The sequence below is a fragment of the Colossoma macropomum genome, unplaced genomic scaffold, assembly GCF_904425465.1.
Source record: "Colossoma macropomum unplaced genomic scaffold, Colossoma_macropomum, whole genome shotgun sequence".
Taxonomy (NCBI): Eukaryota; Metazoa; Chordata; class Actinopteri; order Characiformes; family Serrasalmidae; genus Colossoma; species Colossoma macropomum.
In genome coordinates this window covers 40,402,286-40,423,963 of record NW_023494789.1, presented here as the reverse complement: position 1 = coordinate 40,423,963, position 21,678 = coordinate 40,402,286, and the positions used below count along the sequence as shown (strand labels likewise).

Below are 21,678 nucleotides of genomic sequence, written 5' to 3'. Positions count from 1 at the left end.
CGTCTCTGGCAACTGGCACAACGACACCCAAGACGTGACGGAGCAGCTGTGTTCCAGCAAAGACAAACACTGAAAGGATTAGAATATCCCAATTTAAAGCAGCTCAAATGGGGCTCGAACTGGGCCACAAACCTGCAGGACAAATCTGATTTGTTTTTTAAATCTGATGTAAGTGTTCAGATTTGAAATTAGAAAGGACTAAATCTGATTCATGTCGTCAGACTCTGGTCACATTTGCTTGCATAGCCACATCGGTTACCATAGTAATGACACGACACGCACGATTAGAGAGGGCCAGGCAAAACATAGACAACAGGCTGCATTTATGAACTTACATGTTGATAAGTCCTGTCATTTAAAGATTAAAGCTCTGAAAGTACAATCACACTGTATTTTCCAACAGCATTAAACATTTCACCAAATACAACATGAACAGAACATACCAGAGGAAAGACAGAGGAGAGCTCTTGTTTTCTCATTCATCACCAGAATTTCTTACAGTGTAACGCTGATACTAATCTCCTCTTTTCTCCTGATGAGGGTTTGGAGAAAGATCTCTGAAATTAGTGATCCTTTATTAATACAATATTTTTTTTTCCCCTGGGATGACATTAGAGTAGACTGACCTGGTCAGTAGACAGCATTAGCTAATATGATCTTCAAAAAAAAGGTCTTGGAAAAAAAAATGCTCTGTTCAAAGCTTCAGCTCTCCATGTTTAAGCTATAATATGTGAAAGTGCATCATGAGAGCTGGGTATCCAAATTCAATACCTTTACAGTGCTGACCCGAATTAGGTTAGTACTACCAAGTCTTATTCAGTACTGAATTTCACTACATAAATAGTTGGTCTTAGCATCTGTGAGCCAATAGGTATGCTTGCTCCAAAGCCTAGAGTGCTGATTGGCTGTCTACATTACATTATGTTTGCATGTTATTAGCGTCAGCACTTCTTCCCTTAGAGAAAAGTCACATGAATTTCATATTTGGATTAACATGGTTTTTGCACACTTTACATGTTAAAAATGTATCACATAAAAAAAAATGTGATCATATCTGATTATGTGTTCACATATTAAAAAATGTGTGATTGTAAACATACATTTGTTGCACATTTCACGCATGAAATATATGTGACAGTTCTGTAAGGATTGACTGATTAGTCTGCGCCCCATTGTGGTCAGTCGTGTGCACCCACTTCTGGCACCTCATACTCATTTCTGGTTTAAGCTACACATTCTTTTGATTGGAATCGGTATGAAAATTAAGGTATTGTATCAAAAAAATATTTTCTATGCACCACCAGCTTTCTTATCTCACAGTTGTGCCCCAGATGATGAACAAACACACATGAAATCTGACTGACTGGCCAGGCTGAGTCAGATGTCCAGAACTATGACTTGAATCAAATTTGAAACCACATACAAATGTGGCTTGAATCTGATTGGAAAAGGTTGGATTTCATGTGGCTTTTTCCAGAATCTCTTGTGCTCAAATTGAATAATGCATATTTCATGCATTCATATCGCGGCTGTTGGAACAAAACCTTGTATCTCATGCCTGTTGCCTTTTACACTATGTGTAAATTTCATGATGAATGAACCAAAATAAATGGCCCAAACTGACATGGAAAAAAAGTCTGGTTCCACTGACTTACATTAAAAGTAGAGTATGTTTTTTCCTTCTCCTGTAAAGTTACCATTTTGGAGATATGAGGTTTTGCTCCAACAGCAGCGATATGAATGCATGAAGTATGTAAAAACATGCAACCACATGTGAAACTTATTTTTTCTGTAAGAGCAGATTTCAGCAGCCTGTCTGAACAAAGCCTTAGAACAGAAAAACATCATGTGGGACAGAATGACTCCAGAACGAGGACTGAGAACCTCTGGTTCATACACATGTAAACATGTGCCAGATTTACTCCCAGATTAGTGGTACAGGCTTTCATGGGCAATTCTGATTATTCAACATCACTGAATACATCAAAACATGCTAAATATTAAACTGCATGTGGGTGAACTCTCTTTCCCTATGACTATGTATGGGATATTTCAGGATACTACTGACCTCTAGTGGTTGTTTTGCCGCAACTACATGCTTGCTTCTACAGTCAACATTATATGAGTCAGAATTATTTTATTTTGTCCTCAGCTTCCTCGCTAGATCCCAGACCGAAAGGCCTATGTAGCTTTTTTGATTAGAGCATAGAAGTGGAATTTAAGGCTCTTGTTCTGATTACCACAGAGAACTGAGCAGCATCCTAAAATATATTCTGTTTTAACATATTTGATGCTACTATGAACATGATGGGCTCAGTATGCCATGCGGTGACAAGTAATGACTATGGAATCTCCTCTATCGTTTCCTTACGTAAGGTCTCGAACACAGAGGATCCTGGGTCAAGAGAAAACACCAGCTCAGAAATGGGACATCCCCCGACCCTCACCCACCACCAGACCCACTTTGTTAGGGCCATTCTGCTCCCCCTGCTGCCTCCCACCATCCTCTCCCTGAGGAGCTGAAGGTTCCATAGCAAAAAGTGGAAGGCAGGCAAGCCCAGCAGGCAAACTGCCAGCGTGACTGATGCTGCCACTAGAGGGCGCCCACCAAAGTCCAGTATACTGTAGATATAGGGTCGTCCACCGAGGTTGGTGCAGCCAGCCAGCCAATAGATAACAACAAACGCCACATAGAGGGCAGCTGCTAGAAGAGCATAGAGGTAGTGGTAGAGATGGACAGGCGTGGAGGACAGGAGGACGTCCAGGATGATCTGGACACTGTTAATCAGGTGGAGGTTGATGTTGAAGGCAGTGAGAACGTGCTGAGTGCTGGGGTAGCTCAGGATCCAGTAAAGGAAAGACACACAGAGGGAGAAAGAGCCCACCACAGCATGCAGGAACCACTGTAGGGAAAGGGCCAAGGCCAGCAGAGCTGGGAGAGGTAATGTCCTAAATGACTCCTCACTGCCACCTAGTGAAAGGGAGGACTTGATTAATGGTTTTCACAAGATTGTCATATTTTAGTTTATAAGAACGATGCAGTCCAGTGTTTCTTAACCCTCTGACCTTGTGACAGTTCTCTGCCCCAACACACCTGATCCAGTTCATCAACTGATTATTAAAGGGGAAATCCACCAATTCTTCAAAAATTCTGCATAATTTAGTGGTTGAGATGTCAGAGATGTTCAGAATGGTTTGATGTGAAAAGGTTCATTTTAGAGAAACTTACCAACTCAGATTTCTTTACAGTGGTGGTGATAGGAACCGGGGGTTGCAGTGTCTACAGTGCAAATGAAGACATTTTATTTACTATCCAAAACCACCAGTGTACCAGCATATGTTTTCTGAGTTTTTATATGTAATGTTGATAATAGTAAAATAGTGGTAAATCTAAAAAAAAAACGTATTTTACCTTACAGCATCCTGCTTGTATTTCTCCACCATGAATGCATTAAAGTTAAAGGATTCAGTATGTTTCAGGTTATAGTAACTATAGTGGAAAAATGTCTCAGACTTTACAGCAGCTTCACCACCATTTCATGTAATACTTTTCTGTAAGGAAAATTTAAGAGTAATTAAACTCTTCAGACATCTGGTTCCTATCACCACTACTGTGAATAATTTTGGCTCAGTATGTTTCCCAAATTACTCTGAATGGCTTTGAACAAGTTGCCCTTGTGATACTATAAACATATAAATATGTGATACTAAATAATTAAAATAAAGGACTCTTAGCCGCATACCATGCCAATACTTATAATACTTAAGCAATCAATCATTGTGCATTCATCAATCAAACTGGTCACAACTCCAATTTCAAGCCCTTCCTGAGCTGGTGAGCTGGGGCAGGTAATAGAGTCCCCAGGACTGGACTCAAGAACCCCGGCTCTATCCACAACCAGTGCTGGGATGTGATGGAATACAAGTATTGATAATAAATATTCAGATTACAGAAATTAACTATCTGTATTCAGTCCAGCTTACATTTTGTAAAGGCATTATTCAGAATACAGTTCCTTCTTATGTTTTAGGAAAATATTTTAGAATACTTACCCACTAAAAAAAACTAGAGAACTAGGATCTGTGCACATGTTGCAAACATGCTCGTTAGACACATGCTACGGAGGACCTCAATTAACAGTTTCTTTACACTGATAAATCAGTAGACTGATAAATCAATGTGATGATCAGTTATTAATCTCAGTGTTACTGAGCTCTGCTAAAGCCTGAGTAGACTGATAAATCAATGTGATGATCAGTTATTAATCTCAGTGTTACTGAGCTCTGCTAAAGCCTGAGTAGACTGATAAATCAATGTGATGATCAGTTATTAATCTCAGTGTTACTGAGCTCTGCTAAAGCCTGAGTAGACTGATAAATCAATGTGATGATCAGTTATTAATCTCAGTGTTACTGAGCTCTGCTAAAACCTGAGTAGACTGATAAATCAATGTGATCAGTTATTAATCTCAGTGTTACTGATTTCTGTTGAGGGATGATCAAACTAATAATCTTTTCAGTAGTAAACATGTTTGCCAGCATTGGTGTTGTACAGGACTCCTGCTTGGGGGCTTTTGTGGGAGCAGCAGTGGACTGAAACAGTCTTAGCAAAAACAGGTTTCAGAACTAAAATTATACCTAAATTTTAAGGACAATGAGTGTAGAAACAAGGGGGTGGTCATAATGTTATGCCTGGTCGGTGTATATTCTAAATATTGTCTGAATACATTACTGAATACATTCAGGACAGTGTATTCAGTTTTCAGCCATCACTTTTTTTGCCCAACCCTGTCCACAACATACTGCAGTCAGTCTTCATTACATGTCTTACCCATGGCGACATCCCTTCCCCTTTCTCGACAGAAGAGCCTGACATGTATGAAAGCCCAGGCCAGGTTTAGTAGAGCCACAAGATAGTAGAGCCCCAGGAGTACGTATGAAACGTGGCTGAGGAAGATCAGGAACTTGGGTGTGTTGAAGATCAGGGCTGTGTACACACACCAGCTGACTATGTTGGCCAGCGTACAGCTTCGGTAGAGCAGCCAAACAGATGGAGGAATATTCCACTGAGAAACACAAGGCAGCTCTGTTCAGTAATCCTCACAAATGACTATTGTTATTATCCCATTCAAAAGAAGACTCACCCGTGGTTGAAGCAGGACTTCGGGTGTAGAAGGGAAAAGATATAGTTTCCCAACCCTCCACTCTTCCTTCCAACTCTGTGTCCACCCAGTTCCCATCTCTGTGGAAAAGTTCACGCCCTGGCAAGTAAATTGTGAACATCATTAACCCAGACACTTATAAAACCCCTCCAAATCTCTACATGCAGAGGAAAGACCAGGGCATGGGAATAACAGCCTTCTTTGTGCAACACAGATGGTCAGTGGCAGGCTATTCGGTCAGCTCAAGAACTGCAGGGCCCCACAACCCTACATATTAGCTTCCTGTTGGGAATTTGTACAAGGAAAATCAAGCAAAATGACTGACCTTTGCTTAAGAAGTATCCACCAAGAACTGGAAAGCAGGCACTATCAAGCAGCAGACTGAATCGAGTTCTTAAGAAAAGAACTACACCTTGATATTTTCTAATACCACAGTCGTGACTTGGGTTGGCTCAAATTCAGCTGGACACTGTGGCAGCTGGACACTGAACCGCTTGTCTCAGCTCTGACAAATCAAATAGATTTTTTTAAACTGTACTGCAAGGCATAATTGTGTACATGTGAATCTCACATTTTGTTTCGTCACGACTCAGAGCAGCTGAAGATACTGTGGCCCAACTAGCACTGGACAGTACTGAGCCAGTACTGGAAATGTTATTCTAAATATTCCATATTTGGAATAACATTTTCAGGATTTTCCACTGGTGACACTTTTACAGAAAACAGTACTGTGTAGATGTCAGAGACCACCCTTCATTCAATTTCCTGTCAAAACAACCATTAAAAACATGTTCTACATTTTTCCAGAGGAACAATGAAGAACAGGAATAGGTCAAAAAAAAAATACCAAAACAGAAGTTCAAAAAATGATTAACCTCTTATTGACCGGGGTATATTTTGGTTTTTCCATCGGAATTCATATGAGCAAATCGTAAGGCAAATTATTCAGTAACTGCATGAAATAAATGTAAATTTTTATTTTCTAAAAGCTCCCCTCAAATTAACAGAATGTTTTATGATCATAAACATATTGCTATAAACTTCCAATTTACTGCTGAAAGCCAGAAATCTTAGACGCTCTTTGTATTATTTTATAAAAATAATGTTTACAGAGCAGATCACTGAAGAGACGCCATCTGTTTATACCTTTTGAATGTAGCTTATGAAATATACAAGTTATGAAGAATATGACAATGTGCGTTTTGGAACCACTGGTGGTCTCAAGGAATTGAAAAGTTTAAAAGGTAGAAATGAGAAAACGGGACTCCTATCAGCCCTGCAAGGCCTAGTCCACCACCAAAACTGTCTTCAGATAAACAGCACTTAAAGCTTTTATCTTTGAGAGAGAGGAAAAAAAAAATCAAGCTTTACTTGTATCAGATAAAAAATAAATAAATAAATAATAATAATAAACTGTTTCTCTCCATCCTTCCACTGTAAAAAGACGGATTTCTGAGTCTGCGCATGTGCAAAGCAGACTGCCGCACCAGAAAATAAGCGAGCAGCGTTGCGGCGAGATGCAGCAAAACGTTTGGCGCGAAGCTGAAACGGACTACATTATCGATGAAATCAAGGATTTAAATATTTATCTTCTAGATGATGTATGTTCATATTTTCAGATAATAATTTAAAAAAAAAGCCGCAGCATGACGTTTGAGTTTTACGGTACATTTACGTCACGTCGTCTTCTGTGAGTTTATTGGCTGGTTGTAAATCAGAAATCTGATTACTCAAGTGCATATAAACATGTTGATCGGATTACTGACAAAATCTGATTTTCTGCAGTCATTGGATTATTAAGTGCATGTAAACGCACTGACCAATGTCAAAGACTGAACTTTTGGCGGTGTGGAAAAACATTCCTGCGGATTTATCTGAAAACTGAAAGCACGTCTCCTGAAAAAATGGAAGCTGTAATAAAGGCAAAGAGTGGACACTGCCAGTACTGAACAGTAGCCACGTTTACATGCAGCCTAATAATCCATTAATAATCCAATTAATAGCTCAATTGGAACAGAGTACGTCCATGTAAACACCTCAATCAGAATAGACTAGTCTGATCGAGGCCATCCGTAAAACAATTTCTATCCGATTGAACGAGGTGGGTAATCCTGTAAATAATCCGTTAAATATAAGAATAATATCCATGTAAACGCCTGAATCTGATTATATTCCCAATCGGAAAGTTCTGATCATGTGCATCGCGCCATAGCCCAAGTTTATAACATTCAACATGGCGGAGCAGAAACTGGTCAGCAGAGGAGACGAAGTTTATACTCTGATCTTTAAAAGACGGCGGTGGGACGAACGTCCAGCTTATGTGTCTCAGAACACGACGTCTTCCTCTCGGCCTTCTTTAATAAGGACGTTTTCCTGAGTCTGACATCATTTTACAGTGATCAAAAACACAAGCACTGCTCACTGCTGCTCGTCTCACTCTGACTGGACTCACGTGACACTCATTGTCATGGTAACGTCTATACTAAGTGTTTCTCTACGCATGCGCATAATTTGGGATCAGATTACTTGCAGTGAGCATGTAAACAGAGACTTTCCACCAGAAGAGAGGAGTACTTTTTGAGGTCATTTGTGCATGGTCATCTATCTGGTGATCAAAGTCCTAAAGCTAAAATGCTGTTTATTTCCATATACTTTCCTTGTGTCATCCTCATCCAAGTAAACATTAACAACTAAATAAGAGGAGCATGAATAGCAAGGTTTCCTCATTACTTTCACATGATGCAACCTGAATAAGAACCACTTGTAACTAGTGTTGCCATTATGGGTTGTGGGCGTTTCCTCTGCTCTGAAAACACTGGAAACCATCCAGTCCTTCATTCTACTCCATTAGCCACAAACAAACTGTGACAAAGTAAACATGTGAACAAGAGTTATTTAACACTTGGCTGAAGCAGGAACAGAGGTAACGCATCATATCTAGCAACACAGACATGAAGTATATAAAAAAATAAAAACTTACATGAAATTAAAGTTGCAACCTTGCCCGTTTCTTCAGAGCTGGTGACCGTTCACAGCTCTCCCAACTCACTAAGGCAGAGCAAGACTGAAAAACAGCACTCCGGCATTCCACTTGCCAATGAAATTAGGGCTCACTGAGGGCTTAACATGCGTTTGGAAGAGTTAAGATCACTATATGTCTGAAGAGAATGTTATACCTATCAAGTATGCTTAGATACTCATACATTTACAAAATACTGTAAAGTGCACAAATTTCTCTATTTTATATTCTGGGGAAATTAGCTTCTGAATATTAAAAGATTCAGATTTTTTTTTGAACAAATACAAAAGCAAAGTAAAACTGCTTTGAACATCTCTGAACACAGAATAATACAAACACTCCATCATACAATACTTTGACATCATTTATTCTCTTATGTACAAAAGTGATATTGTACAAACTTTACAGTTTTCTGACCATGCTTGGACGAGGAAGGGGGAAAAAGTCCAACGCTCTCCCTACATGTACACAAATTTCACATTTCTCCAGGACACACTCTGTACACATATATACACAGTTTAACTCAACAACTCCTCCATCTAAACCGTTTTCTTCTGCTTATGAGTCACAGTTCATTCTTCAGCGACGGAGACAAAGCTGCAAGAGCAACACAAGGTTCTGCTCACTCGAAGACCGCACAACAGCTTATTCAATTTCAGTGAAGCGGGCAAACATGGCTTTTCGGACTGCGTCCTTGTAGGTGTCAGACGGTGACAGAGTATAATTACTCCCCTTGGTACCCAGACCTGCGCCCTTCATTCTCAACTGGGCCTGCAGACAAAGTCAGACAAATAGATTAGATTATCATTTCAGTCAAAAGAGCTATTGTACAGTAATTTCTTCACAAAAGACTAATGCTACTGAAATAAATATGAGCAGAAATATGGCAATCCTTCACCTACAGCAGGGGTGTCAAACTACCACTAAAAGGGACATATTAAAAAAAATCTCCAAAAATCCTTGGGCCAGCTGTGTTCGTTTTATTTTTACTTAACATTTTGCCATGACCCCAACTGGCCACTGTTTGTTCAAAATATGCCAAAAAAACAATTAAAAATAGTTTCATATAAAATAGACTACATTAGCTATGTACAGCAATTTTTCCCCCCCTTGAACTAGACAACATTGTTGTAGTGCATGCTGGGGACTGTAGCACAGTTCATGGTGAAATTAGCTAATATTAAGAGAAAATTAAAATAATTTTGCGGGCCGAATACGATTGTGCCACGGGCCTGACTTGGCCCATGGGCCTTGTGTTTGACACATGGGAACTACAGAGTAGAGTATAAGGTTAAGAACCCAAGCTCACCTCAATAGGCGCTGTAATGCCTTGCTGATTTCTGCCAAGGCCTTTGCCCTCCTTCCAGCCCATAGCCTGGAGCATTTTGTTGCCAATGTTGTCACTGTTCAGTCCATCTTTAGTGGGCTGCTCGTAATTCCTGCAAAGAAAGCATCACTTCATTAAAAGTCAAGTTTCCATCCATGACAAAGACAAATGAAAGAGCAAAAAACATTTTTTGGAACAAGTCACTATAAATAACACTGCAAAGTCAAGCGCAGATTAACTTACACTACTGGCGCAGGCTGTGTGAACTTCCTCTTCTTGGGTGCAGGAGGCTCGGGAATGCCGTATTTCTCCCTCCTTTCAGCTGCCCTGTCCCTGTACTTCATCTGCTCAGAGGTAAAGACAGAAAGGTTTATATTTAATACACACAAGCATGCATAACAGTGAGAAGGAAAAGTTATTGGCATGTACAGTTAAACTCCAAACCTCAGTCTCCTTTCTCTCCAGCTCCTCCAGTTCTGCTTCACTCAACTTGGATCTTCTGTGAACTTCCAGGTTTTGCTGAAAAATGGGAAGAGTCACATGAGCCATGTGTTCCTTGCTTGGGAGCTCTAAGCTCAATCCAAAGTGAAGAAGAGTACCTTGTGCAGGTCTGACAACTGCTGATGACGGATCAGGGCTTCTTTGTTAGGGAACTGCCTCCTGCAGAGCAGGCAGGCCATCTTTTTCCAATCTGTCAGCTTGTCCTCCCTCTCCTCACCTTCAGGGGCTTCCTCAGGCTCACTGTCGCCGCTGTAGGCTGCCACCAGACCCACCTGCAGGACATCAGAGAGGTAATTAACATGGGCTTGAGTTTAAAACGTGGCAGTTACATGCGTATTTTGTTTATATGTAGATAAACAAAAAAGCTGCAGCAGCAAACCTTTGAGGACGAGTTTTCCTCTTCTGTTGCCTTCGCTGCCTCGGATACAAGTCTCTCCAAACCACTTGCCTGCTAAATATAAAAGAAAATTCAATGCACATATGCAAACACGTGGCGCTGATTTCACATCACATACTCATAACTAATCCTAGATCCAGATATTCAGCTGGAAGGTACCTTTTTCTCAAACAGAATGTAGCCAGCATCTGCTGCTGCAGCCTCTTTCCTCTCTTCCTGGCTGATGGGCTGGAAGCTGCTCTTAAAGTTCTCCTTCTGCTTGTTCAGGCTCTTTGCCCAGCGCTCCATGTCCTTGGCAATCTGACACACAAAGACAGCGTCATATTTAATGGCAGGTTTAGCTGTACGTACGTACACACACACACACACACACACACACACACACACACACACACACACAAAAAGTAACTTGGCACACCTCATACGCTGCACATCAGAAGCCACTTCCACTCTTGCTAAACAGACAAAACACAGAACCTAACCTGTTGGGCGGTTTTGCTCTTTGGCTTTTCCTTTTTTTCTTTGCCCTCTTTGGCTGGGGTGGAGGCAGAGGCTGAAGCTGTCTGCGCTCCAGCACTGGAGTCAGCTGCAGGTACATATGCCTGCTTTTCACTGTCCCAATACAGGTACTGCTGTGTGTACGAGTTGTAGTAATACTGCAACACACAATACAGACAAAGTTTTTACTACAGCAAACCCACATCGCCTGGGTTTTATTGGACATGCAGAAGCTCCACAACAAGTTATCTATTTTTAAAATCATACTGCTGAAATTTTAAAAACAGCTTTGAGTATGGCTGGCCCCACTGGTGACCTACTTGTGTGTTGGGGTCATAATAGAGACCGGTTTGAGGGTCATAGTAGTAGCCAGACGCTTCATCATACTGGTAGGTAGAAGTGTCTGGGACAGCTAGTGAGAAAAGAAAAAGAAAAATAAATAAACAAAACAAGCTTCCTCCACAACTTTATACTGATTATTGCGTTCACTGGCTTCAAGCACCAAATACTTAGCTCTTACCAGCTTTAGCACCCTCAGAAGGAGCTGTTGTGGAAGGTGCAGCACTGGCTGTCGTGGGGGCTGCTGTGATGACTGAAGAGGTCGCTGGGGCAGAGATGGTGGCAGCTGCTGTGATGGTTGGAGATGGTATCGTCTGCAAAGTCTTAAAAAAAGGACGTACGTTGAAAACCAAGAGCACAAAAGCATAAAATGAAAAGGAGCTTGGTGATTCTGAGGACCTCTCACCTGTGTGGCTGGCTGGCTGGCGATTTGTGGCTGATAAACCTGAGCACCCTGAGAGATGACCACACCTGCAGCAGTGGGGAGCACCTTCACTCCTGGAGCAGCTACACACAAGCAGACAGAATTAGACTTGACACTGGACTGGTTACTAGACAACACAAACTTGCACAAAGGAGAAAAAGGTGCATTACTTATTTCTAGAATCCCCTACAAAGCCTCAAAGGTTGTGGATGACCACTAATGATTTGAGTAAGTCAAGTGTTACTGTAATAGGTTGTATGTTCAATTGTGCTCCTCTAGCTTAAGTCAATTATTAGCCTTAATTTACTTTTTTAAAAAGTGCTGAAACAAGACAAGCATAGGACATAGTCTAGCCTATGACTAGCATTGCAAATCATTAATGCTTCTTTAAAGGGATCATTTAATCTAGTGCTAATTTAACTAGAAACCAACATATCCTTAAAATCACTCATTTTTTATAACCATTTCATGCCACTGTAGATATAAATAATTATATTACCTCCAAGTATGCCGTTGGCCTGGGATGGGTCCGCTGCTCCAGCCTGCAGCTGCTGATAATGGGCCTGATATTCCTACACCACGGGAGGGGAACAAAACAAAAATAAAAAAAAATAACATCAATAAAAAAAAAAAAAGTCAATTGGCTTCTGATTGCATTCCTGTCAACATTAATCTCCATCAGACAAAACTGAGGTGTCATCTGCTAACCTGTGAAAAAGGCACATAGCCTTGCTGCACACAGCTGTAGTCGGATGCAGGTTCCACACTTTGCAGCGGCTAACAAGACACACAGAGTTAACATGGGTATTGGGACATACTTAAGGTATAAAGAAAGTGAGTGAATTGTGAAAAACACCGCAAACTGAATATTAACCTGGCTAGAGGACCACTGGGCAGCAGCTATAGCAGTACTGGCCACTGAGAAAGCACTGATGCGGTTCCCATCTGGCAATAGCAGGTCCCTGAGGGAAGCAGGAAAACCATTATTAATCTGAAACCTCTTCAGTTAATATGAAATAACCGACCCTGTGAACTTCCGTAACGGCTGTGAGAGAGAGCACGTACTTTCGAGCACTCTTGGCATAGTCAACTCCAATGGTCTTCCCATCCAGCTTGAGCGGAGGCTGAAGACCCTGGAGGATGGTCAGGAGCTGAGACGCCTCCTAGAAAACCAACAGCAAGTGTTATTGCATTTCTGGTGAAAATCCTTTATATAACACTCTTGTGAAAATGTTCAAACCATGAAAAATCACAAACCAGTATTTACCAGAGCTCACAATGTTTGTGTTATTTTTGGCACTAAACATGTGAATCTGTAGAGTGGTTTCAAGATGAAGTATGCAGCTTCTATACTACGAGCTTGGCAACCGTTTCAGCTGCTCCGCCCATAACTAGAGAGCAACTGACAGCTACGCTGGCCTTAATTATTGTGATTTCAGCTCCATTTTGATTGACTATCAGGATGTCTGCATGAATGTCTTCTGTCTTTTGCAAGCATCTGCCTGCTCTCTGTGCTGTGACTGAGCCTTTCATAGCAATACAGATGCTGGATGCTTTTACTAACTAACTAACTAACTAACTAAATTAAAAACAAAGTAATAAAATACCAGAATAAATGTTCACAAATTTCTATCCATCACACCTGGAACAACATTAAATATATTGCAAATTTTGAAAAATGCAAAGATCAAGCATTTTTGTCCACAACACAAAAAATGGCCATGAAATCCTGGTGATCTTCGTACAACCTAAAACTAGCTTGTTGGTTTGTCAGGCACATAATAAATGAAACAGATTGTAACTGTAGATCTGCCAGTCTAAAGAACGAGCAAATTTGTGACACCAACTGTCATTTTTCCATTGAAAGAAAAAAACAAAAGCGGACAGTGTTCCTAATGATCAAACCGTTTTCTTTGACAACCGTCTATCAATGAAAACTAAACATTAAAATCAACAGACACAGAAAAATCAATTGTCACTTGTTTTGGGATAGAGTTAAAATGTATTGTCATTCGCTAAATAATGCAAAGCTAAGGATCTCTGCAGCCTACCGTAACCTGCTGCACAAAAGAATGACAAAGTAATGATTACGTACCAGCGGAGAGGAGAGCTGGACGAAGGCGAAACCTCTGTTCTGGCCAGTCTGTTTGTCTTTGATGAGACGGATGTTTCCAGCTGACAGGTTAGCATAGGGTGCCAAGGCTGTCATTATGCCCTCAACAGTGGACAGCGGGGCGATGTTCCTCAGGATGATTGCTGTGACAAATATGCACATGTATTAACTGATGAAGATTTGCATACTGCCATACAGCTGTATCCACAGTAGACAATAACATCCCCTATAATAACACAATAACATTTATGGTTTCGGCATTATAAAAAGTGTGATGAATCCTTACTGTCTCCATAGTAATCTCCACTGGGCTGGGTGTCTGTACCTCCAGTAGTGCTGGTAGTTTCTGAGTCTGTGGACAAAACACATATCAGTGTCCCATCAGCATCCTGAAGCACATCAGGACTAAGCTGAACAGACATAGTGGTTCTGGGAATCAGACCAACCCCCACCACCTCCACCCATCCTCTCAGCCAAAGCCAGATGACAAGACTAAAAGAATCTGCTATTAAACAGAGAACTACTGCCCGTATGTTTGGCCTAGATACATACTTTCATCCCTTTGTCTGATGAAAAAAGGAGCCTGACTACAAATGGGTGCAGGCAGCAGCTTCCAGGTTGAGGAGCTACTTACCTGCTTTGGCTGCGCCGCACCTGAAGCACTTCAGCCTCCTCCGGAAATTGTACAGGCCGCACTGCAAGCAACCGGTCATAGGGTTTTAATTTAAACCTCTACTATAGCGCATCAGGTGACAAGCACACTTGGTGAAGACTACTGCTTGGTGAAAAGACTACTACCCATATAAGACTTCTGTCAATTTTACGCACTAAAGAACTACATAAATAGCCTAAGTTTAACCTCAATTTTTTCAGCCTACAAGTTCTTGTGCAGCTTAATGAAAAGACTGCTAGAGCTGTGTTATGTTGCTGTCACACGGGAGACAAAAGAACAAAACGTAGACCAAGAGTCACATATTGACTGAACACTTAAGCTGGATTTAACAAGCCTATGTATGATCAGCACCTTAAATGTTCACAGAAGTGATTCAAACAGATTTGACTTTTGAATGAGGGACTGCTTTATAACGTACCGAGTTGCAGAGCCAGTCTTCAAACTTGTGCCGGGTGTTGCTGTAGTGCATGGCAACACTCTTGCCCTGGATGGTGAGCAGCTTCTGCAAGAGGAACACAAATCTAGGGTTATTTCAGCTTCTCCATATAATTAATGATGTCAGCCCATGAACAACCACTATAGCCACGACGGTTTGGGGGAGGATCGCCCAGGAGGACTCAAAATGTACGTGTGTCAGTGGGTGGGTGGGTGTGTTCGTGCTGTTTGGGACCCGAGCATCCGGATGGGGCCGGAGCAGAGTGTAAAAAGTAGAGAGAGCTTCAGGGCCTTGGGACGAGGTACAGACTCCACACAACGCATTGTAAATGCTCAAAGTCTTTCAGCATTAAGGAACTTAAAATTCCTCCTCATTCAATAATCAAAGTGCTAAAACATTCCCTTCAGTCCAAGAATTGGCTTGGATATTAGGTAAAACTTTTATCGTTTATTCCTCTAGAAATATTGCCTTACTGCCTACTTTTTAATGGCCTTTGTAAACATCTATGACTAAAACATTCCTAAATTTTTAAAACTAATTTAAACTGAAATCTATTTGTGCAAACTATTATTGTTTTGTATTGTAAGTTAATGTAAAGTTCTGCCCTTTTGTTGCAAATCTATGTAAAGGTGTCATTCTTCAGCATTACAAACTTAAAACATTTAACTTTACTACAGTCATTCATTTATGGACATTTTAAAGTATTTTACTTATATACTAAAACAGTTTCTACATTCAAGTACAGACAAAATTATGTCAAAAACAATAACCCTGTTTCCCAAACTTATCTTGTTTAAAAAGTCCATAAAATGCCCCTCTTTTAAAAATCACACCATGCCTTCGAAAAATGGAGGGGAATGGTCCAATAATGTCCATTTTGTTTTCTGGGGTCGCAATTTTTGTTCTTTTTCTAGTCAAATTGCATCATTCCCCAGGGTAAAGACTAGACTTGGTGATTAGGAAGCAACCTGATTGGTCTCCATCCATCGGGTAGCATCTTGCAAGTGATAAAACTCCACGAAGGCGAAACCTCGGCTTATACCTAGAGAGGCATTCAGATATACAGACGGGAGGCGTGTTAGTCTTAATGGTTCAGTGGTATAACATTCAAACTCTGTCACAAACTGCTTCGTGACCCCCCAGCAACCGAGAGTGGTCAAATGATTGGGAGGGTGCCAGAAAAATCTTTTGCCATAGCAAGAAAAATCTGAAAATCACATTTAAAGCTTGAAAATAGAATCTAGAACTGACTGCATCAATAATTTAAGCGAACACTGGCACAAACATTGGCATTAATTTAATTCTAGATCTTCTATGCATCTTAACACAAACAGAAACTAATCAAAATGTTACTTTAATGTGGCTGGCTTTTTGCCAGCAGTGAGCCTACTTCTAACATATTTCCATCTTTAGCAACATGTGGGTAACTGGTGATAAGTAACTTATCGTGTCAGAACTTGGACCATATAAATTCTGACACCATGAACACAGACTTACCTCAGTACTTCCTTATGATGTGCAAAACAATCTGCTTAAATCAACTGAATGAAACTCACACAAGGCTCTGAGAAAGCCTGGATAAAATGTTGCTATGGCAAAAGTCATTGGAGCAGAAGCAGGTTGGCCCAGTGGTCACAGGTTTGGGAAAGGAAGGATCCATGGTACACCAGTCTCACCTGTTCTCTTTTTCATCAGCCGCACATCCATCGGCTGCGGCCCCTCCAACTGGTCTATTGCTGTTCGAATCTGAGAACAACAAAAAGGACCATAAGGGTTAAAACCTAACAATACAAGCAAGGTCACCGAGATATACTTCACAGGGACGGGGAATGTCTCAGTACTCACATCTGCCTCTGTGGTGTTGACAGGAAGACCCCGAAGCATGATGGTTTTGCTCTCTTTCTCATCAGCTGGGTCACCTCTGTAGTCGTGCTCAGAGTAATCACCATCCGAGTGGTGCCCTTCATCAGATCCATCACTACTACGGCGTTTCCTTCCTCTCTGTAAAATAGGAGTGAGAAACATTGGAATATAATCAAACCTTCTCTGAAAAAACTTTTTTTGTTTTTTAAACTATATTAATATTTGCTTCACAAAGCAGAGCCCATGTATACAATAATAAGCACACACCTCAGGACTGTCCCGACTCCAGTATCGATCGCAACGATCCCCTCTGTCTCCATCATAGCGGTCGCTACGGCGGTCATCACTCCAGCGGTGAGAGTCATATCCACGATCGTCTCGATCTCGCCTGTCTCTACGGTCGTCATCGCGAGATTGCTCTGAGCCGTACCTGCCACTGCGTTCCGTACGGCTAACCCTGATAAAAACAACCAAATCCAATCAGTCACTAAAACAGTGACATTTAAGTTTAAGTGCGCTGTGTAGATGGCTGAGCAAGACACAAAGAACTCACTCACCGCTTATCGGCACCCATTTCTGCCTCGCCTAATAAGACACCTGGTGATAAAACAGAGGTGAGCAAATATAAGTTATGTGCCAACTCTAAGGAGCCAATCCCCTTTGGCTTTGTGCATACAACTGCAGCACACCTTACAGTATAGCACTCTCTAGGGCACATGACTGCATTATTTTCCTTTCCTGTCACAGCTATGAGGTAAAGGTCCCAATCGTGTCCACAAGGGGATGCTGTGGCTGCAGGATTATTTTTATTACGACCAGACAGAAGCACACCTGATTCCATCAGTTTAATCAATTGGTCTCAGTATTCAAACAACTGATTAGTTATATGAAATACGCTCTTGTTTGGTTGGAATGAGACCCACTGCCACACCAACACTTTGTGGATTAGACTAGAGACTCACAGTCATTACTGGCACTTACATCAGTTTGCTAAAACAGTGACATTTGACTGTTTTAGAAAGACGGCAATAATGAGTTCCTAAATTTGCAACTGTACATTCAACATAAGATAATATTACAACTAGTACTTCATATTTTAAACCAGTCTAGATCAGACTCTTTAAATCCTGCTACCTGTCCTGGATTTTGTCATAAACTGTAGTTAAATGAACTGTTCATGTAACTGATTAGCCATCTAGCGTCGTATCTTCCAGCAATTAAAAAATTCCAGGACCGGAAACTGGATTTAGCACCTCTGTCTCTTGCAAAATCAACATGAAGTAAGAACCTGTGCTTCAGTGAAAGTAGCCTAGGCAGCTGTATGATGCAACCACAAGGAAACAGTGTCGATAAGAGAGACGCCGTCTTTCATAAATGAGTCAGGCTGCTACTTATAAACACTGAATAAGTTTGAAACTCAAGACAGAGCTGTTACCCGGCAGTATCACCACATTTAGTACATAGGGTACCATATTATCAGCGATCATCAAAGCTGTTTAGAAAAGAGGTCTGAGCTTTACTGACTTTGACAAGTATTTTTAGTGACAGGAATGCATACATATAGGTTTAAAGCCTTTCTGACTACAGAGACAGGTACCATTAAAGACTGCAGCAAACAAAACTATGCCCCTGTTGACTCTACAGCAATCAGAACACACTACCAAAATGACATTTATTTTCACCAAATAGGAAAAGTAACTAAGCAAACTCAAACCTCAGTTCAGTTACCCTTTGCTCTGTACTATTAATAAGCAGACAATGAGAATCTAGTCTGTGCTAAGGTCTCTCTATTAACTCCAGCGGCACAGTTGGCTTGTCATGGTGTATGATCCACATTCATTGTGGTTCACTTTCTATTTCCTCCCTCTCAACTCCCCCTGTAACACATTAGATATATATATATTTTTTTTTATTTCACAAGATTTTTTTAAAATTGGTCAGTTTGTACAGCCATGCTTTGCCTAGATGACTTTATTATGAAATTGTCTAACTATAACACCTCTACTGCACCGTCCTCTGTAAAATCGAGAATTTTAAATTGGGGTTAATTACACGTGTAGACTGAACTGCTGTGGGCACAATGTAACTTCCTTTGAGAAGACAATCCTACTTTTCACTGACTAACCAGGCTAAAGATGAATTCCACAGATTTTTCAAAATGTCTGCATAGTTCAACCTTTGAGACGTAAAACAAAGTCATTCAGACTGGTTTGGTGTGAAATGGCGCACTGAAGAGAGACTTAACAACTCTGACTTCTCTAAAGAGGTGGTGATTGAAACCAGGTGTTTTGATGTCTAAAACACAAATATAGCCATTGCATTTACCATGCAAAACCATCAGTGAACCTTCATCGTGCGTTCTGGAGCTTTCAGAGGTATTGAAACTCTTCAGACGTCCAGTTCCTATCACCACTGTGAACAATTCTGACCAGTTTCTCTAGAAGCGAGCATTTCACAGCACACCACTTTGAAATCTTAACCATTTAAATACATACATCTTCTAAACCGCTTATCCTTCTGGGTCGCGGTGGGGTGCTGGAGCCTATCCCAGCTGTCATTGGGCGGAAGGCAGGATACACCCTGGACAGGTCGCCAGTCCATCGCAGGCCATAATAGGTATAGGTTTCATATGAAATAATTTTTCCTCTGCATTTTGGAGATATAGCTACAGCCACAAAGCTAGGATACTAAAAAGGAGTGTAGCAGTTTTACCCATATACATTTTGCTCCTTGATCTCACTCGGCAGATCATACTATGAGACTTTTTTTGCCAGCTGACTGCAGAACACACCTTTGCTGTCTTTCTCTGACTGCCTTTCATTGTGTTTTAGTGTGTGTAACTGTGCATGAGATTGATTGGCTTTTTAAATGCCAACTACCAAAATAAAAGGGGTACTCCACCAAATTTTCTACATTATTAAAACGTTTAAGATGTGTTATTCAGAGACTCGGGAGACACGTGTAGTCTGTAATCTTGGATAGGACAAAATGGCCATTTATGTGCTGTAGACATGACAAATCCTAGGTTTTATCACCACCTCTGTAAAGAAATCCGTCTCTACAATGAACCATTTCACGTCATACCACTCAATGATTTCCTTTACATCTTAACGATGGAATTACGCAAAAACTTTGAAAAATCGGTGGAATTCTCCTTTCACTTCTGATTCTATATGATATAACGCTAGTTCACTGTTGTTGCTAATGATTTTAATGGTAAAAGGGATGTGCAATACTATTAAATTTTAATAGTTTGGAGGCTCTGAATAGGAGGTCTCTCTCTAAAGGCTGAAGCCTTTGCGTTAACTTAACGTTAAGCTACGTGTGATTCAGGTTAACTGCTGTCGTGGCGACGAACTTGCAACCTTAGTGCTTTTTAACCGCTACGGTTTTAATCGACTAACGTTAATCTTCTGCTTCTATGTTTATAGTGGTGTCCACTTCAAAACAACAGCTTGTCCTTGAGCTTACGGTTGTTTTCTGCGACTGAAACGTCGTTAGAAGACCGAGATGTGCGGAGCCAACGAAGCTTAAATTGGCTTCTTATTCGGATTTCCTGTTCCACCTTAAATGGTGCAGCAGTTACATTCTGGCTCCTGCAGCCAACTTCAGCAGAAAGAAAACAGAGATAGAAACTCGGTTTTATCATGCGAGATAAATCACTTTCTGCGAAATTAGAACAGTTATTCGCGGTTCGCTTCGGTGTCGCTGGCGAACATTAGCGGCATCAAAATGGAGACGCTGCCGGGGAGCCCGTTGTTCGAAGGTGGCACGAAAAAAGAAAGACGTTCCAACGAAAGTAAAACGCAGAAAGAAAACTGTGTTAACTTACCAGCTGAACAATGCAACCTACTGCCGAAATTCACTCTGAAGAACGAAAAGCTAGCAGCTGAACGAAACGGTGACTTCCCGCGTCTTCCGTCGCCAACATCGGGAGATAAAATGGCCTCCTGCAGCCTTCTCTTTCCCACAGTGCTTTGAGGAAATAATCCTGCGCGCGGAATTGTGGTCATTGCAGTCCATGAGTTCTGACAGTGAGGCGGCTAAATACTTAAGCAATAGAACACGAGAGAGAGTGTGTTTTCGCGAAATACACACACACACACACACACACACACACACACACACACACACACACACACATCATATAAACACATCATATTATCCTTCTGGGTCCCGGGGTATCGCGAAATAATGGTTCTATATAGACCTACGCCTTCGGATGGTGCCTGCGACCAAATCACAGCCGTGACGTTATTCGCGATAACACACGATCTCGAGTGTTCTATTGCTTTTATACAACAGTTAAATAAATAAAGTAATAAATAAATAAATAAACTGGGCCGTGAAGGCGGCGTTCAATATGTTTTAATGTTCGCAGTTCCTTCCCCCAAATTATAGTTCCTTAACAAGCAGCTTGTTGCCACGTCAGAGTAACGAGCTCCGCCCACTCGCTGCACAGCCTGCAGTTCGTTCTCCAGCTCCTTACACTAAATTCCCACACTGTCATCACTGGTCAGCTTTTTTGTATTTTATTGCGGCAGTTCTATGGCTCAGTCTGATTTGGCCAGACTCTGAAAATGAGACTACACGTTTGGCGAATGGTATTGGGTTCATTTCTGGCTGATTCCAGGTTGTTTAGCTGTTCTTCTGTCACAGCTGCCGACTGAAAAGCTGCTCAGTGGTGATGACAGTTTGGGAATTTAGTGTCGTCTCATCTTCAGAGTCTGACCAAATCGGCTGTCAGTCAAATGTGATCTTAAAAGTGTCCATTTTCTGTTTGTGGTAAAGTAAGAAGTAAAAACGTTTAAATGGCTTGAGCGTCTCCTACAGCTGTCAAAGTCGTTGCTTAGCAACGGCGTCTCAGCGGAGTGATACAGTGTTTGTGAAAAAGCCGTGATGTTATGGCGAAATAACAGCACGGCT

General features: G+C 41.2%; 2 protein-coding genes across 5 annotated transcripts; both read right to left on the bottom strand.

The window, feature by feature from the left end:
• Positions 1-1,781: 1,781 nt before the first annotated feature.
• Positions 1,782-8,309, bottom strand: LOC118807582. Of its 3 annotated transcripts, none has more exons than XM_036569620.1 (4): positions 8,143-8,309; positions 5,145-5,242; positions 4,832-5,066; positions 1,782-2,971 (listed from the first exon to the last, which is right to left on the bottom strand). In XM_036569620.1, the coding sequence occupies exons 2-4, from the start codon at positions 5,238-5,240 to the stop codon at positions 2,343-2,345; spliced, it is 960 nt and encodes a 319-aa protein (XP_036425513.1). In that variant the 5' UTR covers positions 5,241-5,242; positions 8,143-8,309; the 3' UTR covers positions 1,782-2,342. The 3 variants fall into 3 exon arrangements, with proteins under 3 accessions (XP_036425513.1, XP_036425511.1, XP_036425512.1); XM_036569618.1 differs by lacking the exon at positions 8,143-8,309 and adding an exon at positions 5,488-5,614 and having other exon boundaries at positions 5,145-5,261; XM_036569619.1 differs by lacking the exon at positions 8,143-8,309 and having other exon boundaries at positions 5,145-5,293.
• Positions 8,310-8,527: 218 nt separating this feature from the next.
• Positions 8,528-20,740, bottom strand: rbm5 (RNA binding motif protein 5). Of its 2 annotated transcripts, none has more exons than XM_036571317.1 (25): positions 20,585-20,740; positions 17,310-17,349; positions 17,020-17,209; positions 16,735-16,890; positions 16,566-16,635; positions 15,858-15,931; positions 14,872-14,955; positions 14,415-14,475; positions 14,067-14,132; positions 13,763-13,923; positions 12,733-12,830; positions 12,542-12,629; positions 12,376-12,444; positions 12,167-12,239; positions 11,650-11,750; positions 11,425-11,566; positions 11,225-11,316; positions 10,889-11,062; positions 10,566-10,706; positions 10,389-10,457; positions 10,108-10,281; positions 9,953-10,027; positions 9,752-9,852; positions 9,491-9,620; positions 8,528-8,952 (listed from the first exon to the last, which is right to left on the bottom strand). In XM_036571317.1, the coding sequence occupies exons 2-25, from the start codon at positions 17,324-17,326 to the stop codon at positions 8,827-8,829; spliced, it is 2,532 nt and encodes an 843-aa protein (XP_036427210.1). In that variant the 5' UTR covers positions 17,327-17,349; positions 20,585-20,740; the 3' UTR covers positions 8,528-8,826. The 2 variants fall into 2 exon arrangements, with proteins under 2 accessions (XP_036427210.1, XP_036427209.1); XM_036571316.1 differs by having other exon boundaries at positions 10,389-10,460; positions 20,585-20,739.
• Between the last annotated feature and the right edge of the window lie 938 nt (positions 20,741-21,678).

Excerpts from the sequence above, each read along its gene's own strand:
- LOC118807582 (XM_036569620.1), bottom strand. The coding sequence starts at position 5,240 with ATGGGAACTGGGTGGACACAGAGTTGGAAGGAAGAGTGGAGGGTTGGG. Across the intron at positions 5,067-5,144 it reads AAGTCCTGCTTCAACCACGG|TGGAATATTCCTCCATCTGT; the intron begins GTGAGTCTTCTT and ends TGTGTTTCTCAG. Across the intron at positions 2,972-4,831 it reads GGGAAGGGATGTCGCCATGG|GTGGCAGTGAGGAGTCATTT; the intron begins GTAAGACATGTA and ends CCCTTTCACTAG.
- rbm5 (XM_036571316.1), bottom strand. Across the intron at positions 12,445-12,541 it reads CCCAGTGGTCCTCTAGCCAG|CCGCTGCAAAGTGTGGAACC; the intron begins GTTAATATTCAG and ends GTGTCTTGTTAG. Across the intron at positions 11,751-12,166 it reads GGCCAACGGCATACTTGGAG|CTGCTCCAGGAGTGAAGGTG; the intron begins GTAATATAATTA and ends GCTTGTGTGTAG.